At 40.5% G+C, this 26,173-nt stretch overlaps 1 protein-coding gene across 1 annotated transcript in view; it reads left to right on the top strand.

Moving 5' to 3' along the window:
- CLSTN2 (calsyntenin 2) overlaps window positions 1-25,677 on the top strand; it is a 1,726,577-nt gene extending 1,700,900 nt beyond the window's left edge. The window contains exons 15-17 of the mRNA XM_069727627.1: window positions 6,668-6,785; window positions 17,426-17,610; window positions 25,133-25,677. Of these exons, the coding sequence (XP_069583728.1) occupies window positions 6,668-6,785; window positions 17,426-17,610; window positions 25,133-25,345 (516 nt within the window). The 3' untranslated portion in view covers window positions 25,346-25,677. The remainder of the gene's footprint in view (window positions 1-6,667; window positions 6,786-17,425; window positions 17,611-25,132) is intronic.
- The last annotated feature ends 496 nt before the right edge of the window (window positions 25,678-26,173 follow it).

The raw sequence follows: 26,173 nt of genomic DNA on the forward strand, positions 1-26,173 counted from the left end.
ACCTTGGCTACAGTACCACTCTCCTCATATTGAGTGGTCCACAGGCAGGATTTGTGGTTGGAGTAAATCTTGTGGGGGTAGATGTCAGAGGGATTGTATTCAGGTTGCTACTACAGAGGTACCCGCAGATCTCTCTCTCTCCCCAAGCAATATTGGCCGTATGCGGGCGTGTTCTCCAAAAGGGCTGTGGAGACCCTTCCACCTCACCGCCCCTATGACTGTCCTATTGACCTCTTGCCTGGTTCTGAGCCTCCCCGGGATCGAGTCTACCCATTGTCTGTCCCAGAGACGGAGACAATGTCTCAGTACATCCAGGAGAATATGGCAAGGGGATTCATTAGGAAGTCTGTGTCACCTGCAGGGACTGGGTTCTTCTTCGTGCAGAAGAAGAATGGAGAATTACATCCATGCATAGATTACAGGGGTCTTAACGCCATCACCGTTAAGAACAAGTACCCATTGCCCCTGATATCTGAGCTTTTTGACAGGCTTCGGGAAGCAAGTGTGTTTACTAAACTAGATCTGCGGGGTGCTTACATCCTGATTCACATCCATGAGGGGAAAGAATGGAAGACGGCTTTTAACATCAGGGATGGGCACTATGAATATCTGGTGATGCCCTTTGAGCTCTGTAATGCCCCTGCCATTTTCCAAGACTTTGTAAATGATATCTTCCGGGATATGCTCTCCATTTTGGTTGTAGTCTACCTGGATGATATTCTCATCTACTCTCCAGATATAGACTCCCACCAGAGAGATGTTTGCAAAGTCTTCGACCTCCTACGGGCAAATTCCCTCTTTGTTAAGGTGGTGAAGTGTGTGTTTGAGCAGGAGTCCTTGCCTTTCCTGGGCTACTGTATATCATCTCGGCCAAAGGATTGGCTATGGATCCTGCCAAGCTACAGGCTGTGATGGACTGGCAGGAACCCCATTCTCTCAAAGCGGTGCAGCACTTTATGGGGTTCATTAATTACTATCGCCAGTTCATTCCCCAGTTCTCAACTTTGGTAGCTCCTTTGGTTGCCCTCAACAAAAAGTGAGCAAATCCCAAATTGTGGTCGGAGGAGGTCTCCAAGGCCTTTGTCCCTATTAAGTCCCACTTTCCTAGCGCTCCCCTTCTACATCGCCCCAATGTAAATAAACCTTTCATAATGGAGGTGGATGCCTCATCTGTTGGTGCTGGAGCAGTCCTATTCCTATGCTCAAGGTCGTACACATCCCTGCTTCTTTTTTCCTAAGACCTTCACACCGGCGGAGAGGAATTATTCCATTGGGGACAGGGAGTTGCTAGCTAAAAAGTTGGCCTTCTCGGAGTGGAGACACCTCTTGGAGGGGGCTCATTTTCCCTTCCAAATTTTCACTGACCACAAGAACTGTGTCTATATTCAGACTGCCCAGCGGCTAAATTCTTGACAGGTCAGATGGTCCCTGTTCTTCTCCTGGTTCCATTTCACCCTCCATTTTCTCTCCGGGGAGAAGAACATTCATGCCGACGCGCTCTCCCGCTCCGTAGTGTCATTAGCGGAGGAGGAACCTTGGCTTATTGTACCTTCTGAGAGCCTGAGGACCGTGGCTCCGGTTTCGCTATAGTCTGTGGGCTCCGGGTAAGACTTTCGTGCCAGCAAATTTGCAACCGGAGGTTCTCCCTTTGGCTCACTCGTCCAGGGTGGGTGGACATTTTGGGACCAAAAGGACATCTGAGCTTCTGGCAAGGACGTACTGGTGGCCGCATATGGCCCGTGACGTCGGAGACTATATTTAGGCATTTCTCCTGCATCAAAAATAAGTCTCCGCGACAACAGCCAGCTGGGTTACTTTATCCCCTGCCAGTGGCAGACAGGCCCTGGGAGATGGTCGGGATGGACTTTGTGGTGGGCTTACCCAAGTCCCGTGGCTGCACCATTATTTGGGTGATCACTGACCATTTTTCCAAAATGGTGCATTTTGTGCTCTTCCACGGCTACATTCTGCATGAGCTCTGGCAGCGTTGTTTATTAAACACGTCTTTCACCTACACGGTATGCCGGACAAAAATGTCAGTGTCCGGGGTCCCCAGTTTGCGTGTCGGTTCTGGAGAGAGCTTTGTCGTCTGCTTAGCATTGAGTTGAATCTCTCTTCAGCATATCATCCCAAGACGAATGTGTTGGTAGAGAGGGCCAACCAGACTCTGGTCACATATCTGTGACATTTTATTTCTGCCAGGTAGGATAATAGGGCATCCTTGCTACCATGGGCGGAGTTTGCGCTTAACAACGCCGTAGCCGACTCCACTGGTCAGACTCCATTCTTCCTTAACTAGAGTCAGCATCCGTGGGTTCCTGTGCCTATGCCCGTGTCTTCCGCTGACTCCAGGGTGGCAGGCTGGGCTGCGAAGGCAGGGGATATTTGGGACCGCAGTCAGGATGCCATCCGGGCCTCCAAAGAGAGAATGAGGTCCTCCACCTGTGCACATCGGTGCTCCGCTCGGACCTTTGCTCCTGGCAATTTAGTGTGGCTCTCCGCCCATAACATCAGGCTGCGAGTTGAGTCCACTAAGTTTGCACCTCGCTACTTTGGTCCCTTCAAGGTCCTCGAACAGGTTAACCCTGTGGTCTACCTTCTGACCCTTCCTCCATGCCTGGGTATCACCGACACCTTTCATGTGTCCCTCTTAAAGCCTGTATACATGTCCTGGTTTTCTGAGTCATCTGCCAGGACATCGGGTTCATCTTCGGACGATTACGAGGTGAACGCTATCTTGTGGTGCAAGGTGGTACGTGGCAAAAAATTTTATTTGGTGGATTGGAAGGGTTATAGCCAAGAGGACAGGTCTTGGGAGCCTGCTGAGCATATTCGAGCTCCGCAGCTCATTGCTGCCTTTGAACGTAGCGAGGCCCTAGGAGGGGGTTAATGTTAGGTGTCGAGCTCCAGCCTATGCACAGGGGGAATCTCGAGCCATCTCTGCTGTGGTCTCCCATCCTTCTCCAGCCGCAGTGGAGCCTGCTCAGCTGAGATGTTGGCCCCTGCGTCTTGCTCAGGCAGATACTCTGCACCTGGTTACTGATGTTCTTCCAGGTTCTGCCATTGTAGACAGTACTGGTCAGTGGTGAGCAGATGTCTCTGGGACTATGTCCTGCTTTTCCCCTTCTGAGCATGCCCAAGGTAAGACCTCTCATTGGAGGTCAGGGGTCACATGCTCAGGTACTGCAGCAGCTCCCATTGGTCCTCTAGGAAGGTCCTGAAGTTGCTTAGGTACTGTGGCAGCTCCCATTGGTCCTCTAGGAAGGTCCTGAAGTTGCTGCAGGTATAAAAGATTTGCATGGCCGCATGGCCATGCGCTAGTATCAACTTGTGTATGAGCTTTGCTATTCTGGTCACAGCTGTATGTGGACAGGGTTTGGCTGAAATAAGCATTTAGAATACCCGCACCTCCGGTGAAGAGTTTTGTATGAATGTATTCAGGGCTGGCTCATAGCCTCTAGAATTCCAGTTCCACCGGAGAGGAGTGCTTTGTGTGCTTCTCTGAGTGCTTGACCACTGACTGCCATCAGCTCAGCAGTTACCTGTGTTCCCCTGTGATGTTAACAGGGCACAACGTCTTCTTTCTGTGTGACTCTGTGAAGTAACAGAGTTCACTTATACCGCCATATAGTGCCGTCATTTGCTAGTAACAGGTTCCTCCTGCACGGTGGACCCCGGGATGCGAACGCACCAATAACTACATCTATATTTACTCAGTGCACTCCGCTGGCCCTAACATATATATATATATATATGTATATATATATATATATATATAGTATATATATGTCTGTATATATACACATCTTTTGCATTTCAACAATTAAAAAAAGGAAGATTGGGCAATACAAAAGTTTGGGTACCCTTCATGGTTACTAACTATTAGCACCGCCTTTTGAAAATATCACAGCTTGTACACACTTTTTGTAGCCAGCCAAGTGTCCTTCAATTCTTGTTTGAGGGATTTTCATCTATTGTTCCTTGGAAATTCTTCCAGTTCTGTGAGATTCCTTCTTTTGAGGTCTAGCCACAGATTTTCAATAATGTTCAGATCAGGGGATTGTGATGGTCCATTGTAAAACCTTCAGCTTGCGCCTTTTAAGGAAGTATATTGTGTATTTTCATGTGTTTTTAGGATCATTATCCATTTGTAGAAGCAATCATCTTTTCAAAATCAGCTTTTTACAGATGGTGTTGTGTTTGCATCAAGAATTTGTTGAAATTTCATTAAATCTATTCTTCCCTTTCCCCATGAAATGTTCCCCATGCCATTGGCTGCAGTACAACCCTGAAGCATGATCAATTTACTCCATGCTTTATAGTTGGCAAAATGTCCTTTTCCTGAAATTATATTTTAACCTCATCTGCACCACATGACTTGTTTGCAAAATGCACCAGGCTTATTTAGGTGTTCTTTTGAATACATCTGATGCTGAATTTTATGATGAGGATACCGGAGAGGATATCTTCTGATGACTCTTCCACGAAGGCAATATTTGTACAGGTGTCTGAACAATAGAGAGCTATACCACAAATCTACAGTAGAGTCTGCTAAATCTTGCTGAAAGTTGTCTGCAGTCAAGCCGGGGGTTCTGATTTGTCTATCTAGCAATAACACGTAAAGCTCTCAATTAAATAATGCGTGATCTTCTAGACCTTATCTTGACCTCCACTGTTCCTGTTAACTGCCATTTCTTAATTATATTTTGAACTGAGGAAACTTAAAAAAATATATATTTTCTTATAGCTTTCTCCTGGTTTGTGGGCCTCCTCCATTTTCATTTTCAAAGCTCTAGGCAGCAGCTTAGAAGAACCCATAGCTGCTTTTTTGGCACAATGTCAGAGGAGACTTGTTTGTATAAAGCTGGGAAATTTCCATCACTTGGCCTTTCCTAACAATGACAGTGAACAAGGCATAACCCTAACAGGCTAAATAAGGTCTGGAACCTTGATCAAAGTAATTTGAGCACACAAATCTAAAATACAAAGAAAATGTGTCATCTTGAACTTTAAGCCTTTTAGAGATCATGTCTAGTGTTGAGCGATACCGTCCGATACTTGAAAGTATCGGATAGTATCGGCCGATACCCGAAAAGTATCGGATATCGCCGATACCGCTATCCGATACCAATACAAGTCAATGGGACACCAAGTATCGGAAGGTATCCTGATGGTTCCCAGGGTCTGAAGGAGAGGAAACTCTCCTTCAGGCCCTGGGATCCATATTAATGTGTAAAATAAAGAATTAAAATAAAAAATATTGATATATTCACCTCTCCGGCGGCCCCTGGCATCACCGCGGGTAACCGGCAGGCTTCTTTGTTTAAAATAAGCGCGTTTAGAACCTGAGAATGATGTCGCGGCTTCTGATTGGTCGTGTGCCGCTCATGTGACCGCCACGCGACCAATCAGAAGCCGCGACGTCATTCGCAGGTCCTAAATTCCTAGAATGAGGAGTTTAGTGCCTGAGAATGACGTCGCGGCTTGTGATTGGTCGCGTGGCGGTCACATGAGCGGCACGCGACCAATCAGAAGCCACGACATCATTCTCAGGTCCTAAACGCGCTCATTTTAAACAAAGAAGCCTGCCGGTTACCAGCGGTGATGTCCAGGGGCGGCCGGAGAGGTGAATATATCAATATTTTTTATTTTAATTCTTTATTTTACACATCACTATGTATCCGATACCAATTCCCGATACCACAAAAGTATCGGAACTCGGTATCGGAATTCCGATACCGCAAGTATCGGCCGATACCCGATACTTGCGGTATCGGAATGCTCAACACTAATCATGTCATCTTCAACTTGCTTAACAGTAATTCACAATAACAGTAATTTAGACCTAAACTTGTGCCACTGTATGGCAATGTGTGGAGGAGGAGTATATGGATAAAAAGGTGCCGGTATGAGTTTACAAACTAGCAGGCAAGAGAAATAAAAAGACACTCAAGCAGACTCAAGCGTGATAAAAAGTCCAGCAGCTCAATAATGTGTGTTGTGTTGAGCTCTCTACAGAAAGGACGTTACTGTCTGTATAATATCCAGTAGAGAGCAGATTTGTAAAGACACATCCCACCTCCTGTAATCTGTTCTGCTTGTCTGGAGTATTAATAGAGGAGTCTTGACAGCAACCGTGGGACCGCTAACTGTAAGAAAGTAAGACACCTAGCGGCCATAAATTTAGACTATTTTGTTACTCAAAAAATAACATTTGTGATTTAAAAAAGTATATTACACTTTTAATCGTGGCTATATAATTATTTGCGAAAAATGCTGTGACAAATATTTTTGATTTTGGAAACAGTGGGGGTTAGAGATCATAACTTTACCAATGTGATTTCCTCGCACATATCTATGATATACAGTATCACTAGACAAGTTTCAGTGGATGTCCCCTTTTATCTAAAAGGACATTGTATTACTATAGGGGCTGTTAACAACTGACAACATATTTAGTAAATTACTGCCCTGAGACATTCTAGAGTATGATATCTAAATCCATCGTTACAACTCACTATGGAATATCCGATTACAGATATGGCTTGCAATGTGGAACGTGAATTAGAAAGTGATGTACCAGCACTCCATTACTTTTCAATAAGAACTAATCCTGTATTTTACATGAATCCTATGAGTTTTACATGTTGTCTCTTCTATTATATAGGTCAACATTTTACATAATTCCAATTATATGGAGCATGTGAACCACATGGTGATCCAACCTCAGTTTATGCCTTCTCTCCAGAATCCAAGCGCTGAAGTACTAGGGCATGAAAACCGTGGTATGTAACATACAACTACTCTTAAATATGAGGTTCAGAAGTTCTTCAGGGTATTATAATTTGAAAATATGACATTAGCACAATTCCAAATACCAGTAATAAATAACACTATAATTTCAGTCCTTGAGTAGCCGGAATACTAAATGCAACAGCTAATTATTAAATACAGATGGGAAGGAAGGTCCTCTCACCATTCTCAGGTTCTGCATGTAAATAGAGCAAAGCTTTAGCATTAGAATAAAAATAATCTTGCTCACATAGCACACAAGGAATGGCATGTGCCACCTACAGCCTGGCAGATGGCAGAAGATGATCTCCTTTAATGGACGAACTGTAACATTTGCTTATTATTGTTTTTCTACGGCATTAAACCTTACATTGTAATTAGGATTTTTTCCTGGTATGACAGAATTTATTTAGATTTGTTTTTATTTTAAATATCAGTTATAGCAGAGCTCATTTGCTATACAAATAAGCTGCCTAGTGTCAGCGATGCTGCAAAGCCGCTCATGTGATTATGGTGCTGCGGCTAAGTAACCTAATTAAAGGTGTAAATGCAATTGAAGGGGAATTTTCAGTTTCAGCCTAAAATGCTTTTTCAATGTATTATTTAAAGTTGAAAAATTCTTTAACATAATTTTATGTGAATTTTTACATTTTCAAGAGCTGTAGCTATTAGAGATGAGTGAATAAATGTATAAAGTACATTTTTGGCGACAACGGTTGCCAGTGAAGAGATGTGCCTAATTTCATCAAGTGGTGTGAGCATCGTAATAATAGGCGCATCATACTCTAGCATTCATTAAGACCGGCATGTACAATACCAGCCTTAATGAATCCGACCCTTATTTAATTTTTTTCATTCAAGTCCAATAGACTCTATGCATTTATTTTAATAATCCATTTATCCTTGCATTGGAAAAGCATTTTGTGTCTTTCAGTTTGATTGCATAACATGGGAATGTGTGTGCTGTCTTCATGTTTTACCTTTTATGACAAAACTTAACTACACTATTTTTATTTCCCAGGGAACATGAAATAATATTCTTTGATCGCTTCTTTAATGCTTTAAAATATCTGTCATTGAAAGCGTTACTGTCTGTCAATGTAAGAGTACATGCCCATGATCAGGCAGTGGCAGCCCTTTAGACGCAGCGTATTTTTATTGCGCCCAAAATGCTGCGTTCTAATCACGCAGGTGAATCGGCAACAGTTGATGACATACTGCAGCTAGTAAGGCCGCTCCATAGGTGAGTTCACGAAGCGGTAAATAGAAGCACAGTGGGCATGGGGTTTCTATAAATCCCATACATGCTGCTTCTAATGTAGAACGCGGGGTTCTGGGCACAGCGCAGGTCAGCTGTGTCCTAAACGCTGCTATTCCTGATCGTGGGCACGTACCCTTACACAGATCATAGGCAATATAATAGACATGGCCTAATTCGCAGGTGCATTACGGCCCGTTGATCCCCTTGCAGGGTTGCCAATGGGATAACTAAAAGTGGCTTCTACCTTTCTCCCCTTCTACAACATCTAAGGAGTTTTCCAATCGGAAACCTTTTTGTCCACATGCAGTGAATGATGCCCAAGGCTGTTAGCAACAGTTTTCTTCTGAAATGCCTCTCTAAAAAGACTGTGCACCAGATGTGTCCTTAAAGGAAATCTGTCAGCAGGTTTTCACTATTTATTCTGAGGGTAGCAAAATATAGGACAAGTGGGCCTGTGATTCCAGTGATATATCAGTTTACTGGGAGCAGCTGAAGTGAAACAATCAGTTTTTAGATGCAGCTGATTTCAGAAAACTAACCCCACCTATACCACAGCTTTCTATGTACATTGTCAATTGACAGTGAGCTGCTTATTAGAGGAAGGGGCGTGGTCGGACTAGTGCTCGTGTGCAACTGTGGTAAGGGTAATGGTAATGTTCTGGTGATAAAAAGTTTATGTAAACAACAGCATACACCCTGATAAGTGACACATCTCTAAATTCAGTGTTCCAGCTGCTACCTTATTCTATCCTCAGATTACATAACAAGAATGTGCTGACATATTCCCAGTGAAATGTACATTCTCTATTTCAAAGTTACAAACTGAGTGCTGTACAGCAACATTTTTTTTCTTTTTACAAAGAGAAATCTTGTTCATACTACCTATCAGAACATGCCAGCCAAAATACGAACAATGGTATCTATGATAACAAGTCTAATAAGTGTATAAAGAAGTGGTGACACTGAAATAGTGATGACAGAATCTATGATAACAGGTGCAAACTGGGAATCATAATAACGTGAATCTATGAAGACTTTAGTTCAAGAGCACTTTAATAGTAAAATATGTTTGTTTTTTTATTTGATAAACAACATGATTAAAATTAAAAATATCGGAGATTGAAAACAGGCACTGAGCCAACACCTTTCCAGGCACATGACAGCTGATCTATACAGCTGACATGTGTCCGCAACAGCTGCGTATGGAATCACAGTCTCTGACAGCGGCAGTTAACTCGCACTTACCGGAAGCACATCACTAATCCCGCCCATCGGTGACCCTGTCACATGATCACGGGTCACCGATGGGTAGGCATGACAACGAGAGGTGTGCAGCAGACCTCTATGGTTGTCATTGCCAGATTGCTATGAATGCCACTTAGTGGTCAACACTCAAACCAAGTGAGCATTTTTGCAAGGCACAGGCGATCTGATCATCGCCTGTGTGTAGCAGAGGCGATCAGAGTACTGCAGCTTCTAGTCTCCCATGGAGACTATGAAGTATGCAAAGAGTAAATAAAAATGTTTTATTTACTCCATAATTCCATAATTTTTCCCCTATGATTGGTTAATAAAGTAACCATTACTGACTACCACATTTTTTGTTCTTGATTTCTTTTAGTGTTTCTTAAAGCCAGAAAGTTGCCATATGAAATTACTTTAGTTTTGTGCCATGTCTGTGATCTGCTTTTTTTCTGCAAAATTAAACAACTGAAAGAACATCCTCCAAGGCCGGTGATTCCATAATTTTTGCCAGGGGTTGTATAATGGTATCAATAAAACAACAGTTTAGTGCACAAAAAAATAAGCCCTCACCCAGCCCTAGATCACAAAAAATGGAGACGATACGGGTCTTGGAAAATTATACCTTTTTTAACAGATTTTGGATTTATTTTGCACCACTTAACCCTTTCCCAACATGCACTGTACTAGTACTGCTCTGCGGGAGTTGCATTCCTGCGAACAGTTGTACTGGTGCAACATACTGATCACGTGGCCTCACGGTGAGCTTCGCGGTTATTGGGTGTGGGTGTCAGCTGTATGTGACAGCTGAAATCCTCCCGAATCACCCACAATCGGTTTTAACATCAATTGCAGGCATTTAACACCTCTGATGCTGCTGTCAGTAGTGGCAGCGACACAGAGGGGCATCGCGCAACGAGAAGGCTCCCTGCACTCTTCCATCAGGATAACGGATATGATAGCATTGTCCAGATGGTCTCCATGGAGACCCACTGTCTCCAAGCTGCCCGCGGGGTCCTTAGAGGAGGTGGCTTGTGAATGCCTGCTGAGAGCAGGCGTTGGCTTGCCTCCTTCCCTGACTGTCAGATCCTGATCTGATACCCTGCAGTGCAGAGTGTCAGATCAGTGATCTGATGTAATACAGTAATGTCCCATCCTGAGATAATGTAAAATAATAAAAATAAAATATTACAAATTTTAAAAATATTTTTTAAAAATCCCTAAATAAAGAATATATATATATATATATATATATATATATATATATATATATATTTCCAATAAATATATGCATTTATGTTGTAAATAATAAAAAAACAATAAAAGCACAAATATTTGGTATTGCCGCGTCTGTAATGACCAGCTCTATAAAACTATCCCACTAGTTAACCCCTTCAATGAACACCATAAAAAAATAAAAATGTAGGCACAAAAACAATGAAAACGTTATCTTGTCCTGCAAAAAACAAGCTGCCATACAGCTCAATCAGCAGAAAAATAAAAAAGTTATAGCTCTCAGAATAAAGCGATTTAAAAATAATTATTTTTTCTATAAAATAGTTTTCATTGTGAAAAAGTGCCAAAACATAAAAAAATACAAATAATAATAATAATAATAATAATTTTTATTTATATAGCGCCAACATATTCCGCAGCGCTTTACAAATTATAGAGGGGACTTGTACAGACAATAGACATTACAGCATAACAGAAATACAGTTCAAAACAGATACCAGGAGGAGTGAGGGCCCTGCTCGCAAGCTTACAAACTATGGGGAAAAGGGGAGACACGAGAGGTGGATGGTAACAATTGCTTTAGTTATTCGGACCGGCTATAGTGTAAGGCTCAGGTGTTCATGTAAAGCTGCATGAACCAGTTACCTGCCTAAGTATGTAGCAGTACAGACACAGAGGGCTAATACTGCATAAAGTGTATGAGAACATGATGCGAGGAACCTTTTTTTTTTTTTTATTATTATTATAAATAGGCCACACAGGGATCGTTAGGTTAATGCATTGAGGCGGTAGGCCAGTCTGAACAAATGAGTTTTTAGGGCACGCTTAAAACTGTGGGGATTGGGGATTAATCGTATTAACCTAGGTAGTGCATTCCAAAGAATCGGCGCAGCACGTGTAAAGTCTTGGAGACGGGAGTGGGAGGTTCTGATTATTGAGGATGCTAACCTGAGGTCATTAGCGGAGCGGAGGGCATGGGTAGGGTGGTAGACTGATACTAGGGAGGAGATGTAGGGTGGTGCTGAGCCATGGAGTGCTTTGTGGATGAGATACAAATGAGGTATCGCTGTAATCATACTGACACGAAGAAAAAAGCGGTCTTACTAATTTTACCACATATAAAAAACAAAAAGGCTATTCCTGAATTGCTGTTTTTTATTAATTCTGTCTCCCAAAAATCAGAATAGAAAACGATCAAAAAATGTACAAAAATAGTAACAATAAAAACGTCAGCTTATCATGCAAAAAATAAGCCCTCACATGACTCTGTCGGCCGAAATATGAAAAAATTATAGCTCTCAAAATAGGTTGATACAAAAACTTGATTTTCACAATAAAAAGTGTCTTTTATTGTGTGAGAGCAGCCAAACCTCAAAACCTAATATAAATCTTGCATAACTGTATTCGCACTGACCGGAAGAATAAAAACTAAATAAAACCAATTCTTCACCTGCTGTTGATTTTTTAATTCTGCCTCCCAAAGATTACATCAAGACTTAGTGCACATTTATCCTGTGCTGTATGCTGAGTGCTTACACCGGTGTTTCCGTCTAAATCTCGGAAATACATGATTCAGATGGAATCTCTGTCAGAAGAATCCCTTTAATGAGGCAGAGGGAGGCAATGTGAATGCCATAGGACCTGTAATCCGGTGGCGGCTGTCGTTTTATGATTGCATAAAAGTGCCGTCGGCCACAGTTTTGTGCACTTCTGAAAAGGACAGCAGTGAACAGAGGCCAGACGTCGTCCAGAGTAATTCTGCTGCCTCATTATAGTGAATGGATCCCTTGGGGGTTTCATCTGAATCATATCACTCCGAGATTAAGATGGTAATCTTAAAGTAAGTGGTCCACGTAGGGCGCCGGATAACAATAAAAGCATCAACTCAATCTGCAAAAAAAGCAAGCCCCCAGTCTGATCTGTCATCTGTTAACAGAAATATAGGGGGCTTCCACATTACTGGTACCAAAAAGGCTCTGAAAAAGCTAAATGGCTAAATTCTCCGCTCCCACATCCAAATGCCCCCCTACCTTCTGAGCCCTACTGTGCCTACACAACATTTAGCGGCCAATTTTTGGCATTTCTGTGGTGATGAGAGCCCACCTAATTTATAGGTCTCCAGAAGCATGAGCACTGCTGCCTTTTTCTGGAAAACACCCATGGAGTCAAAATCATCACTACATCTGTTGATAAATTCCCAAAGGGTTATAATTTCAAAAACGTGGTCACTTGAGGGGGAATTCTGCTCTTCTAGCACTTAGGAGGTCTTTATATGGAATCTGCAAACTAGTTGAGGAAAATCTGCACTCCAGGAAGCAAATAGCGCTCCGTCCCTCCTGAGTCACTCCGTCTGGCAAAGTGGTTATGTCCTGCCACGTATGGGGTATTTCTACATTTATCAAAAATTGTAGGACAGATTCTGATGCCATTTTTACCCATTTCCCAGTGTGAAAATGTAAAACAATGGGGCTAACACACAGTCTTTGTGGTAAAAATGCAAATGATTTTTTCTTCACTGCCCAATGGTATAAAAGTCTGTGACACACCTGTGGTGTCAAAATGATCACTGCACCCCTAGATAAATTCATTGTGAGGTTTAATTGGTAAAATGGGGTCACTTATGGGTGGTTCTGCTGTTCTGGCACCTCATGGTATCTGCCAATATAACATGGCACCCTCAAACAAGTGCAGCAAAATCTGCACTGTAATATGGTGCTGTTTCCATTCTGAACTTTGTACTGTGCCTCAAAAGTAGTTTTAGACCACGTATGGGGTATCTATGAACTCAGGAGAAATTACATAACAAACTATGGAGTCCATTTTCTCCTTTTGTCTATGTGGAAATACAAAATTTGTAGTTAGAAAACATTTTTGTGGGAAAAATGTGATTTTTTTTTAAATTTTCACTGCTTAACGTTATAAACTTCTGTGAAGAACCTGAGGGATCAAAATGCCCAATGCAAATGTAGATAAGGTCCCAAAGGGTCTAGTTTCCAAAATGGTGTAATTTGTGGGGGTTTCCACTATTTAGGCACATCAGGGACTCTCCAAACATGACATGGCGTCTGCTAATTATGCCAGCAAATTTTACATTCAAAAAGTGAAATGGCGCTCCTTCCTGTTATGATGCGGTGGTTTAGGAGCAACATGGAACGAGCTCTGAAGGAAGTTGTAACTGTACTGACCGCAGTCCCTAAGCTCAACACAACACTAGAAGTAGCCGTGGGGTGCTCCTAACTCTCCCTAGGCACCTCGTCACCGCCTAAGAGCTAACTACCCCTAAAGATAGAAGCAGGAAAACTATCTTGCCTCAGAGAAAATCCCCAAAGGATAGATTAGCCCCCCACAAATAATGACTGTGAGTGGAGAGTGAAAAGACATACACAGAATGAAACCAGGATGAGCACAGGAGGCCAGTCTAACTTGATAGATAGGACAGGATGGAATACTGTGCGGTCAGCATAAAACACTACAAAAATCCACGCAGAGTTTACTAAAAATCTCCACACCTGACTAAAGGTGTGGAGGGTAAATCTGCTTCCCTGAGCTTCCAGCAAGACAGAATTAATTCATACTGATAACGCTGGACAAACATAGAAACACAGAATGGATAAGTCCACAAACTGTGAACAAAAAAGAGCAAGCAAAAACTTAGCTTTGCTGAACTAGTCAGGATAACAGGGAACTCCAAAGAGATGTGAATCCAACCAGGAACCATTTACAAGTGGCACTGGCTGAAGGACAGAGGCAGGCATAAATAGCCGAGCAGAAAAGATGATCAGTGGAAGCAGCTGAAGACAGCTAACTCCAAGGAGCAACCATACCACTAGAAACCACAAGAGGGAGCCCAAGAGCAGAACTCACAAAAGTGCCACTTACAACCACCGGAGGGAGCCCAAGAGCGGAATTCACAACACCTTCCCGTCTGAGCCCTGCTGTGTGCCCAAACAGTAGATTTCCCCCGCATACACTAAGTTCCAAAGTTTAAGGTCACTTAGAAATGTCCTTATTTTTGAATGAAAAGCACAGTTTTTTCCAATGAAGCTAACATTAAATTATTCAGAAATACACTCTATACATCATTAATGTGGTAAATGAATGTTCTAGCTGCAAACATCTGGTTTGTAATGCAATACCATCATAGGTGTACAGAGGCCCATTTCCAACAACCATCACTCCAGTGTTCTTATGGTGCTTTGTGTTTGCTAACTGTGTTAGAAGGCTAATGGATGATTAGGATACCCTTGAAAACCATTGTACAAGTATGATAGCACAGCTGAAAATATTTTGGCTGATTAGAGAACCTATAAACCTGATCTTCCTTTGAGCTAGTTGAGAATCTGGAGCATTACATTTGTTGGTTCTATTACACTCTCAAAAAGGCCAGAAAAAAAGAACTTTCATGTAAACTCAACAGTCTATTCTTGTTCTTTGAAATGAAGGCTATCCCATGCGAGAAATTGCCAAGAAACTGAAGATTTTCTACAACGGCGTGTACTACTCCCTTCAGAGGAGAGCACAAACAGGCTCTAACCAGAGTAAAAAGAGAAGTGGGAGGCCCCACTGCACAACTGAGCAACAAGACAAGTACATTAGAGTCTGTAGTTTGAGAAATTGAAACCTCACAGGTCCTCAACTGGCAGCTTTATTAAATAGTACACGCAAAATGCCAATGTCAACGTCTACAGCGAAGAGGCGACTCCGAGATGCTGGCCTTCAGGGCAGAGTGGCAAAGAAAAAGCCATATCTGAGACAGGCTAATAAAAGGAAAAGATTAATATGGGCAAAAGAACACAAACATTGGACAGAGGAAGACTTTAAAAAAGTGTTTTGTACAGACTAATCCAAGTCTGAGGTGTTTGAATCACGCAGAAGAACATTTGTAAGATGCAGAAAAACTGAAAACATGCTGGAAGAGTGCCTGACGCCATCTGTCAAGCATGGTGGAGGTAATGTGATAGTCTGGGGTTGCTTTGGTGCTGGTAAATTGTCTGCGTGACCCTAAACTTTGGAACCGTAGTGTATATGGGGTATAAGCATGCTCAGGAGAAATTGCACAACAAAATGTATGGTCTGTTTTCTCCTGTTACCCCTCCGAAAGTAAAAAAAAAAAAAAAAAATAGATCTAAAGGAAACTTTTTGTGAAAAAAAAGTAAATGTTTATTTTTTCTTACACATTCCTGAATTTCCTGTGAAGCACCTGAAGGGTTAATAAACTTCTTGAATTTGCTTTTGAGCACTTTGAGGGGTGCAGTTTTTAGAGTGGTGTCATTTTTGGGTATTTCCTGTCATATAGGTCCCTCAAAGTTACTTCAAATGTGAGGTGGTCCCGTAAAAAAATGGTTTTGCAAATTGTGTTGTAAAAATGAGAAATCGCTTGTCAACTTTTAACCCTTATAATTTCCTAACAAAAAAAAAATTATGTTTCCAAAATTGTGCTGAAGTAAGGTAGACATGTAGGAAATGGTATTTATTAACTATATTGCGTGATATGATTTTCTGGTTTAAGTGCATAAAAATAAAAATTTTTAAAATTATGAAATTTTCTAATTTTTTGCCAAATGTCCTTTTTTTCACAAATAAGCGCAAGTCATATCAAAGAAATTTTACAAGTATAATAAATTACAATATGTTTTGAGAAAACAGTCCCAAAATCACTAGGATCCGTTGAAGCGTTAAAGAGTTATGACCTCATAAATTTGACACTGGTCAGAATTGTAAAAATTGGCCTGGTCAGGAAGGTGAAAACAGGCTTCAAGGTGAAGGGGTTAAAAAAAATAAGCTATACATGTTTGGTATCTACGAACTTGTAATGATATGGAGAGTCATAATGGCAGGTCAGATTTAGTATTTAGTGAACATGGTAAAAAAAAATATACACTGTGGAATTAAACTTTTTTTGCAATTTCACCGCACTTGGAATTTTTTTCTTGTTTTCCAGAAAACGGTATGATAAAACCAAGAGTGTAACTTGTCCCACAAAAAACAAGTTCTCACATTGCCATATTGACCCCGAAAAAAGCTATGGCTCTGGGAAAAATTTTTTTAGCTCTTAAACCTTCGCGTTTATTATTTACTTACTTTACTAACATATACAGCACCATTATGTCCACTGCACTTTACAGATATCATCATCATTGTACGTTCTGTGGCTTTTAATTTAAATTCCCTAGCAGTATATCATTGGTGTGCAGGATGAAACTCATGGAAACTCGGGGAGAACATACAAACTCCTTGTAGATACTTTCCTTGGTGGGATTTGAACCCACGACCCTAGTGCTGCTGCAAAGCAACAGTGCTAACCACTGATACACCATTCTGCCCCTTATTAGAATATATACATGAAAATGTAGGAATCCCAAACTTGCAAAGCTCTACTATGTGCTAAAGTAGATAGGCACTAACAAGAACAGTTCTTCTTAATTTGGTGGGCTTATAGGGACTCTGTCAGCACAAAATGACTGTTCAAACCAAATACAGGTGATCAGTGAATCATGGTGGGCCAAACATTTACGTACACCTTCCCATACTCTTGGTTTCCATCTATCTCAACCCTTCTCTGGCTAGAGTCATCAATCACAGAAGAGGGGGTGGAGATTCAGGGAAAACAAACAGGTGGAAAGGCATATATAAATGGTTGACCCCTCTGAAGCAGAAAGATTTAGTTTGAACAGTCATTATGTGCTGACAGTCTCTTTAAGCCATTTAAATATGTGGCATGAAAGAATATAAGCTTTCCACTGTAGTGGCCATTGCAAAGGAAATGTATAGTATTTGTGTAATTATGATTTTCCCTATGTTTATGGTTAGAATATCTAGATAGCAAATATATTAGTTGTGTCTACTTGAATAAATTAACTTGAATTTGTATAAATGTTCTCCATTGCTCTTCAGTTTCTCCAGGTGCTACAACCATTGTCCTGGTAGCTTGCATCAGCATACTGGTTATTATTGTTGTGCTGGGAATCTTTAGATTACGGGCAGTCCACCAACAAGACTTTCCAGACAAAGAGGCAACAAAAGACCCTGACATGAATTGGGATGACTCTGCTTTAACTATCACAGTAAATCCAATGGAGGTAGGTATACTGCTGCATTTATTTTGGTATTATTCTTCGGTCAAAAGTTTGGTATAATATTTGTACATTAACTATGTGTACAAAATGTAAAATAATAGAGAATGAAAAAGTATACATTTGCCGTGTTATGTTCTATACAGTGTTTAGTTATGATACACAAATAATATTACATATTATAACCCATGATTATATTTTGAACAAAGTGAGGCAATGTATTTGTATAGTTGTATGATTTCTTTTGAAGATTATAATCTTCAAAGATGGACTTACATGTTGGAAAACATTTAGTTTTGATTATGGAGTCAAAGAAAATCATTATTTTACAGGGTTTAATTAGGTGTTTGTATTCTATGACCTATATAGATAGGATGTATGTAGCTCTGTATAAAAGTATGGTGCCTGGATAGGATACCACTCCATATAATAAAACTGCAGCAGTCTACTGAGTTGCCGAAAAATGATAGATTAGAAAAGGAATCCAAAAATAGTGACGTTTTGGTCAAAAGGATCTTCTTCAGACAGATTGCATATGGTACATGCATGTAACAGTGCTGTGGGGAGTCGGAATTCAATGGTCATCGAGAGTAAACCTTATGGACATTAAATTCTTGCTTCAAACAACGCTGTTTCATGCAGTGTACCATATACAATCTGTCTGCAGAAGGTCTTTTTGACCAAAACATCCCAGTTTTTTTTTATGTTTTCTAATAATTTTTCTGCAACTCAATAGAGTGGCGGATTTTATCTTTGCTGTATTGCATGACCTGATGCCTACAGGGGTGTCTGCAACTTCAAAGCAGAATAACGAATGTATGGGCTGGGGTCACTTTTGTAGCAGTAGTAATAAGATATTAGGTTTTCACTTATCCTTTAATAAGATGTATAGTAGAGGGTCTAAAAGGACACGAAACTTAAGGAAGACAAATTTCCATCGGCTGAGAGATCTTAGTGCTATAAACTATGACAATGTCCTTGACAGAAAAAGACACAAAGCAAGTGGGACAGTTTTATAAGCATCCTGAATAGGACCTGCTCTAACTATATACCCTATGGGAATAAACAAGCTAGAAATAGGAGGAAATTACTATGTCAAAATAGAGCTGTAATGGAAGCAATAAAAGGAAAAAAGTTTTTAAAGCAAGAGGGTAGTGATTAGGCAGCAAATATTTATGGAGAAATAAATTATGATAAAAACAAATCAAGGCAGCAAAGATTGAGATGTAAAAAATCATTGCCAAAGAAAGTAAAAATATAATAAACATAAACAGTAAGGAAATAAAAAATGATGGAAATAATTGAAGAGGGCATAACATGGAAGAGGATGAGGGGAAAATCCAATTTATGAAATGCTTTTTTCTTTACAATATTTACTCAAGAAAATACCATAACACGCGACATGATCAGGATTACCAAAAATTCCATTAAATGTCACCTGTTTAACCTAGAAAGAAGCCTAGCCTCAATAACACTAAAGCTCGGTCACCGGGCCAGGGTGGCAAACACCCCCGAGTACCACAAAGGTCCGATAACGCTAGTAACCTGCATGTATAGGGTTAATCTTCAGGTTGATAGTGTTATGAAAGCACCTGATCAAAGTGCAGCACCTAGGAGAAAATGAACTTTTTTCCTCCTGGGAGCTGCCAGCTTTCAGTCAGGTAGATGTGCCCGGAGCAATTATAGTCACCCACTCACTATACTGTAAGTGTCAGTTGTAAGCAGACCCAGTATTGACTGACACTTGACTCTGTAGTGATGCCCTACCGAGTCGGCACCAAACCAATGCTAGGGCGTGCTTACATCCACCTCTGTGCTGTGAGCAGTGACTGTATTTGCTCCAGGCATGCCTGCATGACTGAAAGTCAGCAGCTCCTGAAAATAATAAACGTTGTGCCACACTTTTAGTGCTGTAGCAAGGCACCTTCATAAAGCTATTAAAGTGCAGATTAACCCTATATTTGCATGTTAATAGCATTATCAGACAATACAGATTTCCAGTAGACACAATGTTAGATTGACGATGATTTCTAATATTCAAGGATTTTATAATAACAGGGTCTGTACCATGGGAATGGAGCATAGCAAATGTTGTTCTTTTTATCTGGTCCTTTCTTTGGGAACTCTTTCATGATCAAGCCTAGCTCTTTTTTCCCTCAGCACATAAAGCCATTGCTTGCCATGAGGCCTCATCTAATACTCTGACAACCTTCTTGCTAATTCCCTCTATTTAAAGCAATCTAAGGGCAGAAAATTAACATTGCAAGCATATATTCTGTGCATTGAAGTACATATTGATATGCAAGTGCCAAATGATCAATTGATGTGCTGCATCACATGACCGAACATTCGGTCAGCACTATTTGTCTGCTGCATGTTATCCCTATAAAAGGGATGATAAAATGTGATGCATTGCCTACTAAGTAGGCCATAGTATATCTGTGCAATCAGAACCAATAGGGATCACATCGCATTGTCATACTGTTGCTCAATTGACTACAGGCTGTTGTGTCAAAAGCATGCATCCTCTTACACCACCAGGAAATTAAAAAAAGTCTTCTTTACATCCGGTTGATGAAAACCTGCCCAGATCATGACCAACTGACATTGGTTCAGCTTTCCATTTATTAATTAAAGCCCTATTTCACAATCACACTTATCATAAAGGCACTTCACAAATGTGCTGTGAATATAGCCAAAATAAAATCTGCAGAAATAATATAGACACGTTGTATTGGTCTATGAAGTGTTCACATTTTTTTTCTCCGAAATTGTAAGTCAGTTTTGAAAACTTGTATAGTTATTTTATATTCTTTAGAGTTTTTGTTTAGAACTTGATTTTAGAGATTTAGAGATGTAACTTGACGCTTCTAAGCCCGAAAGCAAAATCTTTAACAGGAGCCCTTGAGTCACCATATGCCATTAAAGATACCAGTGTTGTCTTTGTTACAAAATAGTCCCTGGACAACTGCATCCAACGGCTGTTTCTGTTGTTGTGCCTTGAGCTTATAACCGCAGATGTAGGAGGTCCACTTTTGAAAGAAAATGTAACAATTTGCTGCATTTTTATTTCTGCCGCTTTACAAAAAAACCAAACAAACAAGCAGAAAAACCCTGGAAAATGCTATTAGAAGATTTTTAACCAATGATATTTGTGAAGTAAATTTCTAATGATTAATGGAAAATGCTTGTCATTTGTCAAAATATTAATTGCAGGAAAACTATTATGTTTTATGTGTAAGTCAGCAAAGACATGACCGTGTATGGCCAAAATGGCTACTTATTATCCCATAACATCCACCACCCACTAACCCGTGCACCAAAAAATATCATACTTTAAATAAAAATGAGACACAATAATTCTTTTTGGATAATTTTGGCCACAGTGGCTAGTTTATTAACAAAAAACAATAACAAACATTTACTTTTAAGCATTAATATGGATTTCTGCAAAATTCGAGGGGAGGGTTCTTGGAGCCCACCGGGGAAAGAATTCTGGCTTAAAATATTTTGGCAAAACCAAACAGAACTTAAACACCTCAATTTACCCTCAGCTGTACCACCAGCTCAAGGGCACCATAAATCCCGTTCCTGGATAAATTAACCACCACCAGCTCCCAGGGTAAAACCCCGTCCAGAGCCCGTAACCAAAATGCCAGATCAACAAACACAATTTTAACTGTCTGGAATTTTACTTAAAAATTCCTTCCCCACTGAATCAGCATCAACTCCAAGAACCCCACCCCCTGCCCAAACGCCACTGTGACAAATTAATCGCCAGCCTTCCCGTACCCATCTACCGCCATCCATTCCTATGCCCCAACCTCTGGTAACACCCAGATAAAAAACATTACATAAAAAAAGAAAAACCAAAAATTATACAAAGGGAGGGTGGGTGGGTCTCTTCACTCTGGCTTCCAGATCGCCACTGACACTTTTCCCGCACTTTTTACTTTATACCCACGCCCCCCCCCCACTGAAGTCCATCCCTACGCTCCCCCTTTCCACCTAATCATATTGTCCTGGCCCAGATGTTAAAAGATGCCTAATGACCAAACACAGTCATGGGGGGCCTACATTGAGCTGCGCTTATGCCTGCCCCCCCCCCTTTATTGTTTCAAAAGAAATGTACCAGTTGGTTGTAGATATGCAAATCGTATTGATCGATATGTGCCATCACAGTTTACCTTAATATGTAAATGTGACTTATGGAAAATTTTTATGTTGCGAGGTTATCCATTATTTTAAGAATTATTTTAAGTAATGTGTCATAGTAAAATATTATGCAACTATGCAGAAAAGACCTGCCGTTATGTTAAGAACCTAAAATAGAACAATATTGAGGTTATGTGTGCAGCTATAAAATGGTCTTTTTTACTATGTTGATACGTCTTTTTTATGTAGCTTTGTCCTCCTTCAAGTATATATATATATATATATATATATATATATTTAACCTTGTCATTTTATTCCATAAATATAATTGAAATTGATGCATTTCACCAATCCAATTGTATGTACATGGATCATGAATGGTAATAATTCCTCATGTGAAGTGAAATTAATGAGAATCTGTCAGTAGGATCAACCCTCCTAAGCCGTCTATATGGGTTTCAGGACATAGAAGGCTGAAAAAAATAATACCTTGATATCTGTGATCTGATATATTTTTCCAGAGAAATCCACCTTTTTCTTATATCTAATTGATCTGTTCTAGACTACAGGGAGGACTTTTCCTAGAATATAACTCTGCCTCCAGAGCTTATTGTAAATAAAAGGGGAAGATAACAGTGTGAGACAAGTAACTAACACAGAAGAGGAGAAATTAACTATGTCTTCTTTCATACGCATTTTATGCAGCTCCTGAGCTCTGCTGTATTGCACCAATACTACAGCCTGACTGCCTGTAAGATGGAAGTTGAAGTTTAGAGGAACCTACAGTTGTGTCAGTTATAATCACACACAGCTCTGCAGTAAGATCAGGAGAGCAGAGAGCGGCCATCACAAACCACACTGGTATCTCCCCCTTCATGTAAAATATTCTCTGGAGGCAGAGTTATCTTCTAGGCAGTGACTGCACAGAGCCAGGAAGAGGTCTTTCATATATAGTGACAAAATATGATTTCTCAACAAGGCATCTGATGTGAGGCGTACTGGCATCACTCTCCTCGGCAGTCTATAACCTGTATGCCCATATTAATAGTTTAGAAAGGTCAAATGTGGTGACAGATTCAATTTATAGCAAACTTAATGTGTAAACGAGATCAAAACACGTTTGTTGCTTTTTCAGTCTTATTATCTTGCAAGATTCTAAATCAATACATATATTTAGTTCAGTGTTTATGTTTTCTACTTTTTGGGAGACAGCTGCATAGCTGTAGATCCTTCAAAATGAAAACAAAACTAAACCTTTGACAGTTTCATGAAAACATTCGTAGGAAAGAAGCTTAGCTGGTAAAGTTTTATAACAGTAAGAAGCATCATTCATCACCGCTGAACCCCTCAATGCCAACACTTTGTTTTGGGCGCACCTGGTGAGGTGGATTCTTTAAGCCGTAGGTTAAGGTGAGTATCATAGACCAAAAACAATGATGCAGAGAAGCTGGAAATACTGGCCGACACATGGCACAGCTATGACCAGAAGAGCAGGGTGCGGGATGATAGACAAACAAGCAGAGCTAGAAGTACCAGATGAGTCAGAGTTGTAGGTATGTACACCACCAGTAATAGCAGAGGTAAAGAAGCACTCCTCCTCCCATCAAAATTTGAATCCTCTTAATATATTGCAATCATCATATTATATAGCTTATTTGCTTATTTGCCTTTCTTCTGTTTTCGGTTCTATATGTAAAAACATTAAGTATGTTGTTCCTGCATTTTTCATCCTTCTCTACAACTTCTGACCCAGCTTCTAACTCCTTCCCTGCCATAGACTTTTGCAGTGACTCATGAATTGTGCAGTCAAAATTGACCTCCCTTTTCGACATAGAGCTGAGAAGAACTCGGCTAATCAGTTATTAATCATATTATGTCAAATACAGTACCTAATGGAAAACAGAAGAATTACCTGGGTGGAATGACAGACTGAGCAACTGTAAGTGCACAGTGCTATATAATATGATGATTGCAATATATTAAGAGGATTAAAACTTTGAATAGGAGTGCTTTTTTAATGTCTTAGAACCTTATGAGCATGAAATATAGAAAATTGGAAAACTGCAGTATAGTATAAGTAGTTAGGGTTTTTCAGTTTGATGAGAGTGGTTCTTTAAGTTTTTTTTAATCAGGTACCTGAAACAGTAGAGCTATAGAGGTGAACAGCACCAGAATCCACAGTGTTATGATAGGCAATTCAGTAACACAATGTACATAGCGATCAGAGCACATACAGTGATCTGACAATAACCCAAAATAATAGAACGAGCTCTGAGATGTGGAAACTCTGTAGACCGCAATTCCTGATCCTCTCCAAACACAACTAGAGGCAGCTGTGGATTGCGCCTAACGCTCCCTATGCAACTCGGCACAGCCTGAGAAACTAACTAGCCTGAAGATAGAAAAATAAGCCTACCTTGCCTCAGAGAAATACCCCAAAGGAAAAGGCAGCCCCCACATATAATGACTGTGAGTAAGATGAAAAGACAAACGTAGGGATGAAATAGATTCAGCAAAGTGAGGCCCGATATTCTAGACAGAACGAGGATAGGAAAGGTAACTTTGCGGTCTACACAAAACCCTAAAGAAAACCACGCAAAGGGGGCAAAAAGACCCTCCGTACCGAACTAACGGCACGGAGGTACACCCTTTGCGTCCCAGAGCTTCCAGCAAAACAAATAGACAAGCTGGACAGAAAAAATAGCAACAAATAGCAAAGAAGCACTTAGCTATGCAGAGCAGCAGGCCACAGGAATGATCCAGAGAAGCACAAGTCCAACACTGGAACATTGACAGGAAGCATGGATCAAAGCATCAGGTGGAGTTAAGTAGAGAAGCAGCTAACGACCTCACCAGATCACCTGAGGGAGGAAACTCAGAAGCTGCAGTACCACTTTCCTCCACAAACGGAAGGTCCCAGAGAGAATCAGCCGAAGTACCACTTGTGACCACAGGAGTGAACTCTGCCACAGAATTCACAACACCAGAGGCATGAATTTGTAATTAGGTACTTGTTGCAGCAGGATGGTAAGGTAGGTGTGAACACACCACTATTAGCAGAAATGAATTTGTGATCAGGTTCCTGAAGCAGCAGAGTTGTAGGTGGGAACAACACCTCTATAACAGAAGGAAGAATGTTCTTGACATGCATTCTCCTAAGTAAGAATAAAGCATGAACACCCATTGAAGAAACCCATTATCTTTTTCCAGGAATGTACATTTTCTAGACTATCAAGTATCAGTCTGGATCCCCATGCAATACTTACAATGCCCATATATCTGCTTTTTTGATGGACTACTCTAGACATTTTATTTCATGCTTGCAATTAGTATTGTTTAATATTTGAGAGGTCTCTTTTTTTGTTTATAATAGAAATATGAAACTAATGCCCCAGGAGGAGCTGAAAGTGAGGAAGAAGAAGAGATGGAAGATGATGAAGATGATGATGAGGAAGAAGAAGACAGCACAAGCGGTGACTCTGATGACAGTGATGAGGAGGAAGTTGAAAGTCAAGCAAGATCAAAGCAACACAGTGCAACACGAAGAGATCATCTGGAATGGAATCAATTAACACTTACCTACTAATACTTTCTTCTTATTACTCTTCCTTTTGTAACACAAATTTTATTTATTTCAGAAGCTACTTAGTTAAAGACTCTGGATTCAGTGACAGGATTACTAATAACACTCTCTTTATTTGCTGACAAACCATAGCCTGAAACACAAACTGATTTGTAAAGTTTTGATGTTTTGTTTAGGGGTTCTTGTAACAAATTGGGGAAATATATACCAGCAACCTAGGATTAATGTCAGCAAAGGGAGCTTTTAATTCCCTGAAAGAACTTTGTGTCTGTCAGCATGTTTAACCCATTTGCTCCAGAGAAGCCTATAGCACATACATTTTAATATATTGAGGCAAAAGAAAGAAAAAAACAATATTGAGCAGATTGTCTGTATATTACAGCATATAGGGGTAGCATTATAATAGAAAAGGTAATATAAAATATTTAATTCATTGTACTTTCACTTGCTGAAAAATGTCCATTCATCCTCAAAATGCAGAGTAGATGACCAACTATAATAATAGTAATCTTTTTATTTATATAGCGCTAACATATTCCGCAGCGCTTTACAGTTTGCGCATATTATCATTGCTGTCCCCGATGGGGCTCACAATCTAAATTCCCTATCAGTATGTCTTTGGAATGTGGGAGGAAACCGGAGTACCCGGAGGAAACCGACGCAAACATGGGGAGAACTCCTTGCAAATGTTGTTTCTGGTGGGATTTGAATCCAGGACTCCAGTGCTGCAAGGCTTCAGTGCTAACCACTGAACCACCGTGCTGCCCAAAGTATAGAAAGAAGTCAGACATGTTAAAGTTTCCTGTACAATACTTTATTGAAATCTATAAC

This window comes from Ranitomeya imitator, chromosome 5, assembly GCF_032444005.1.
Source record: "Ranitomeya imitator isolate aRanImi1 chromosome 5, aRanImi1.pri, whole genome shotgun sequence".
Lineage (NCBI taxonomy): Eukaryota > Metazoa > Chordata > Amphibia > Anura > Dendrobatidae > Ranitomeya > Ranitomeya imitator.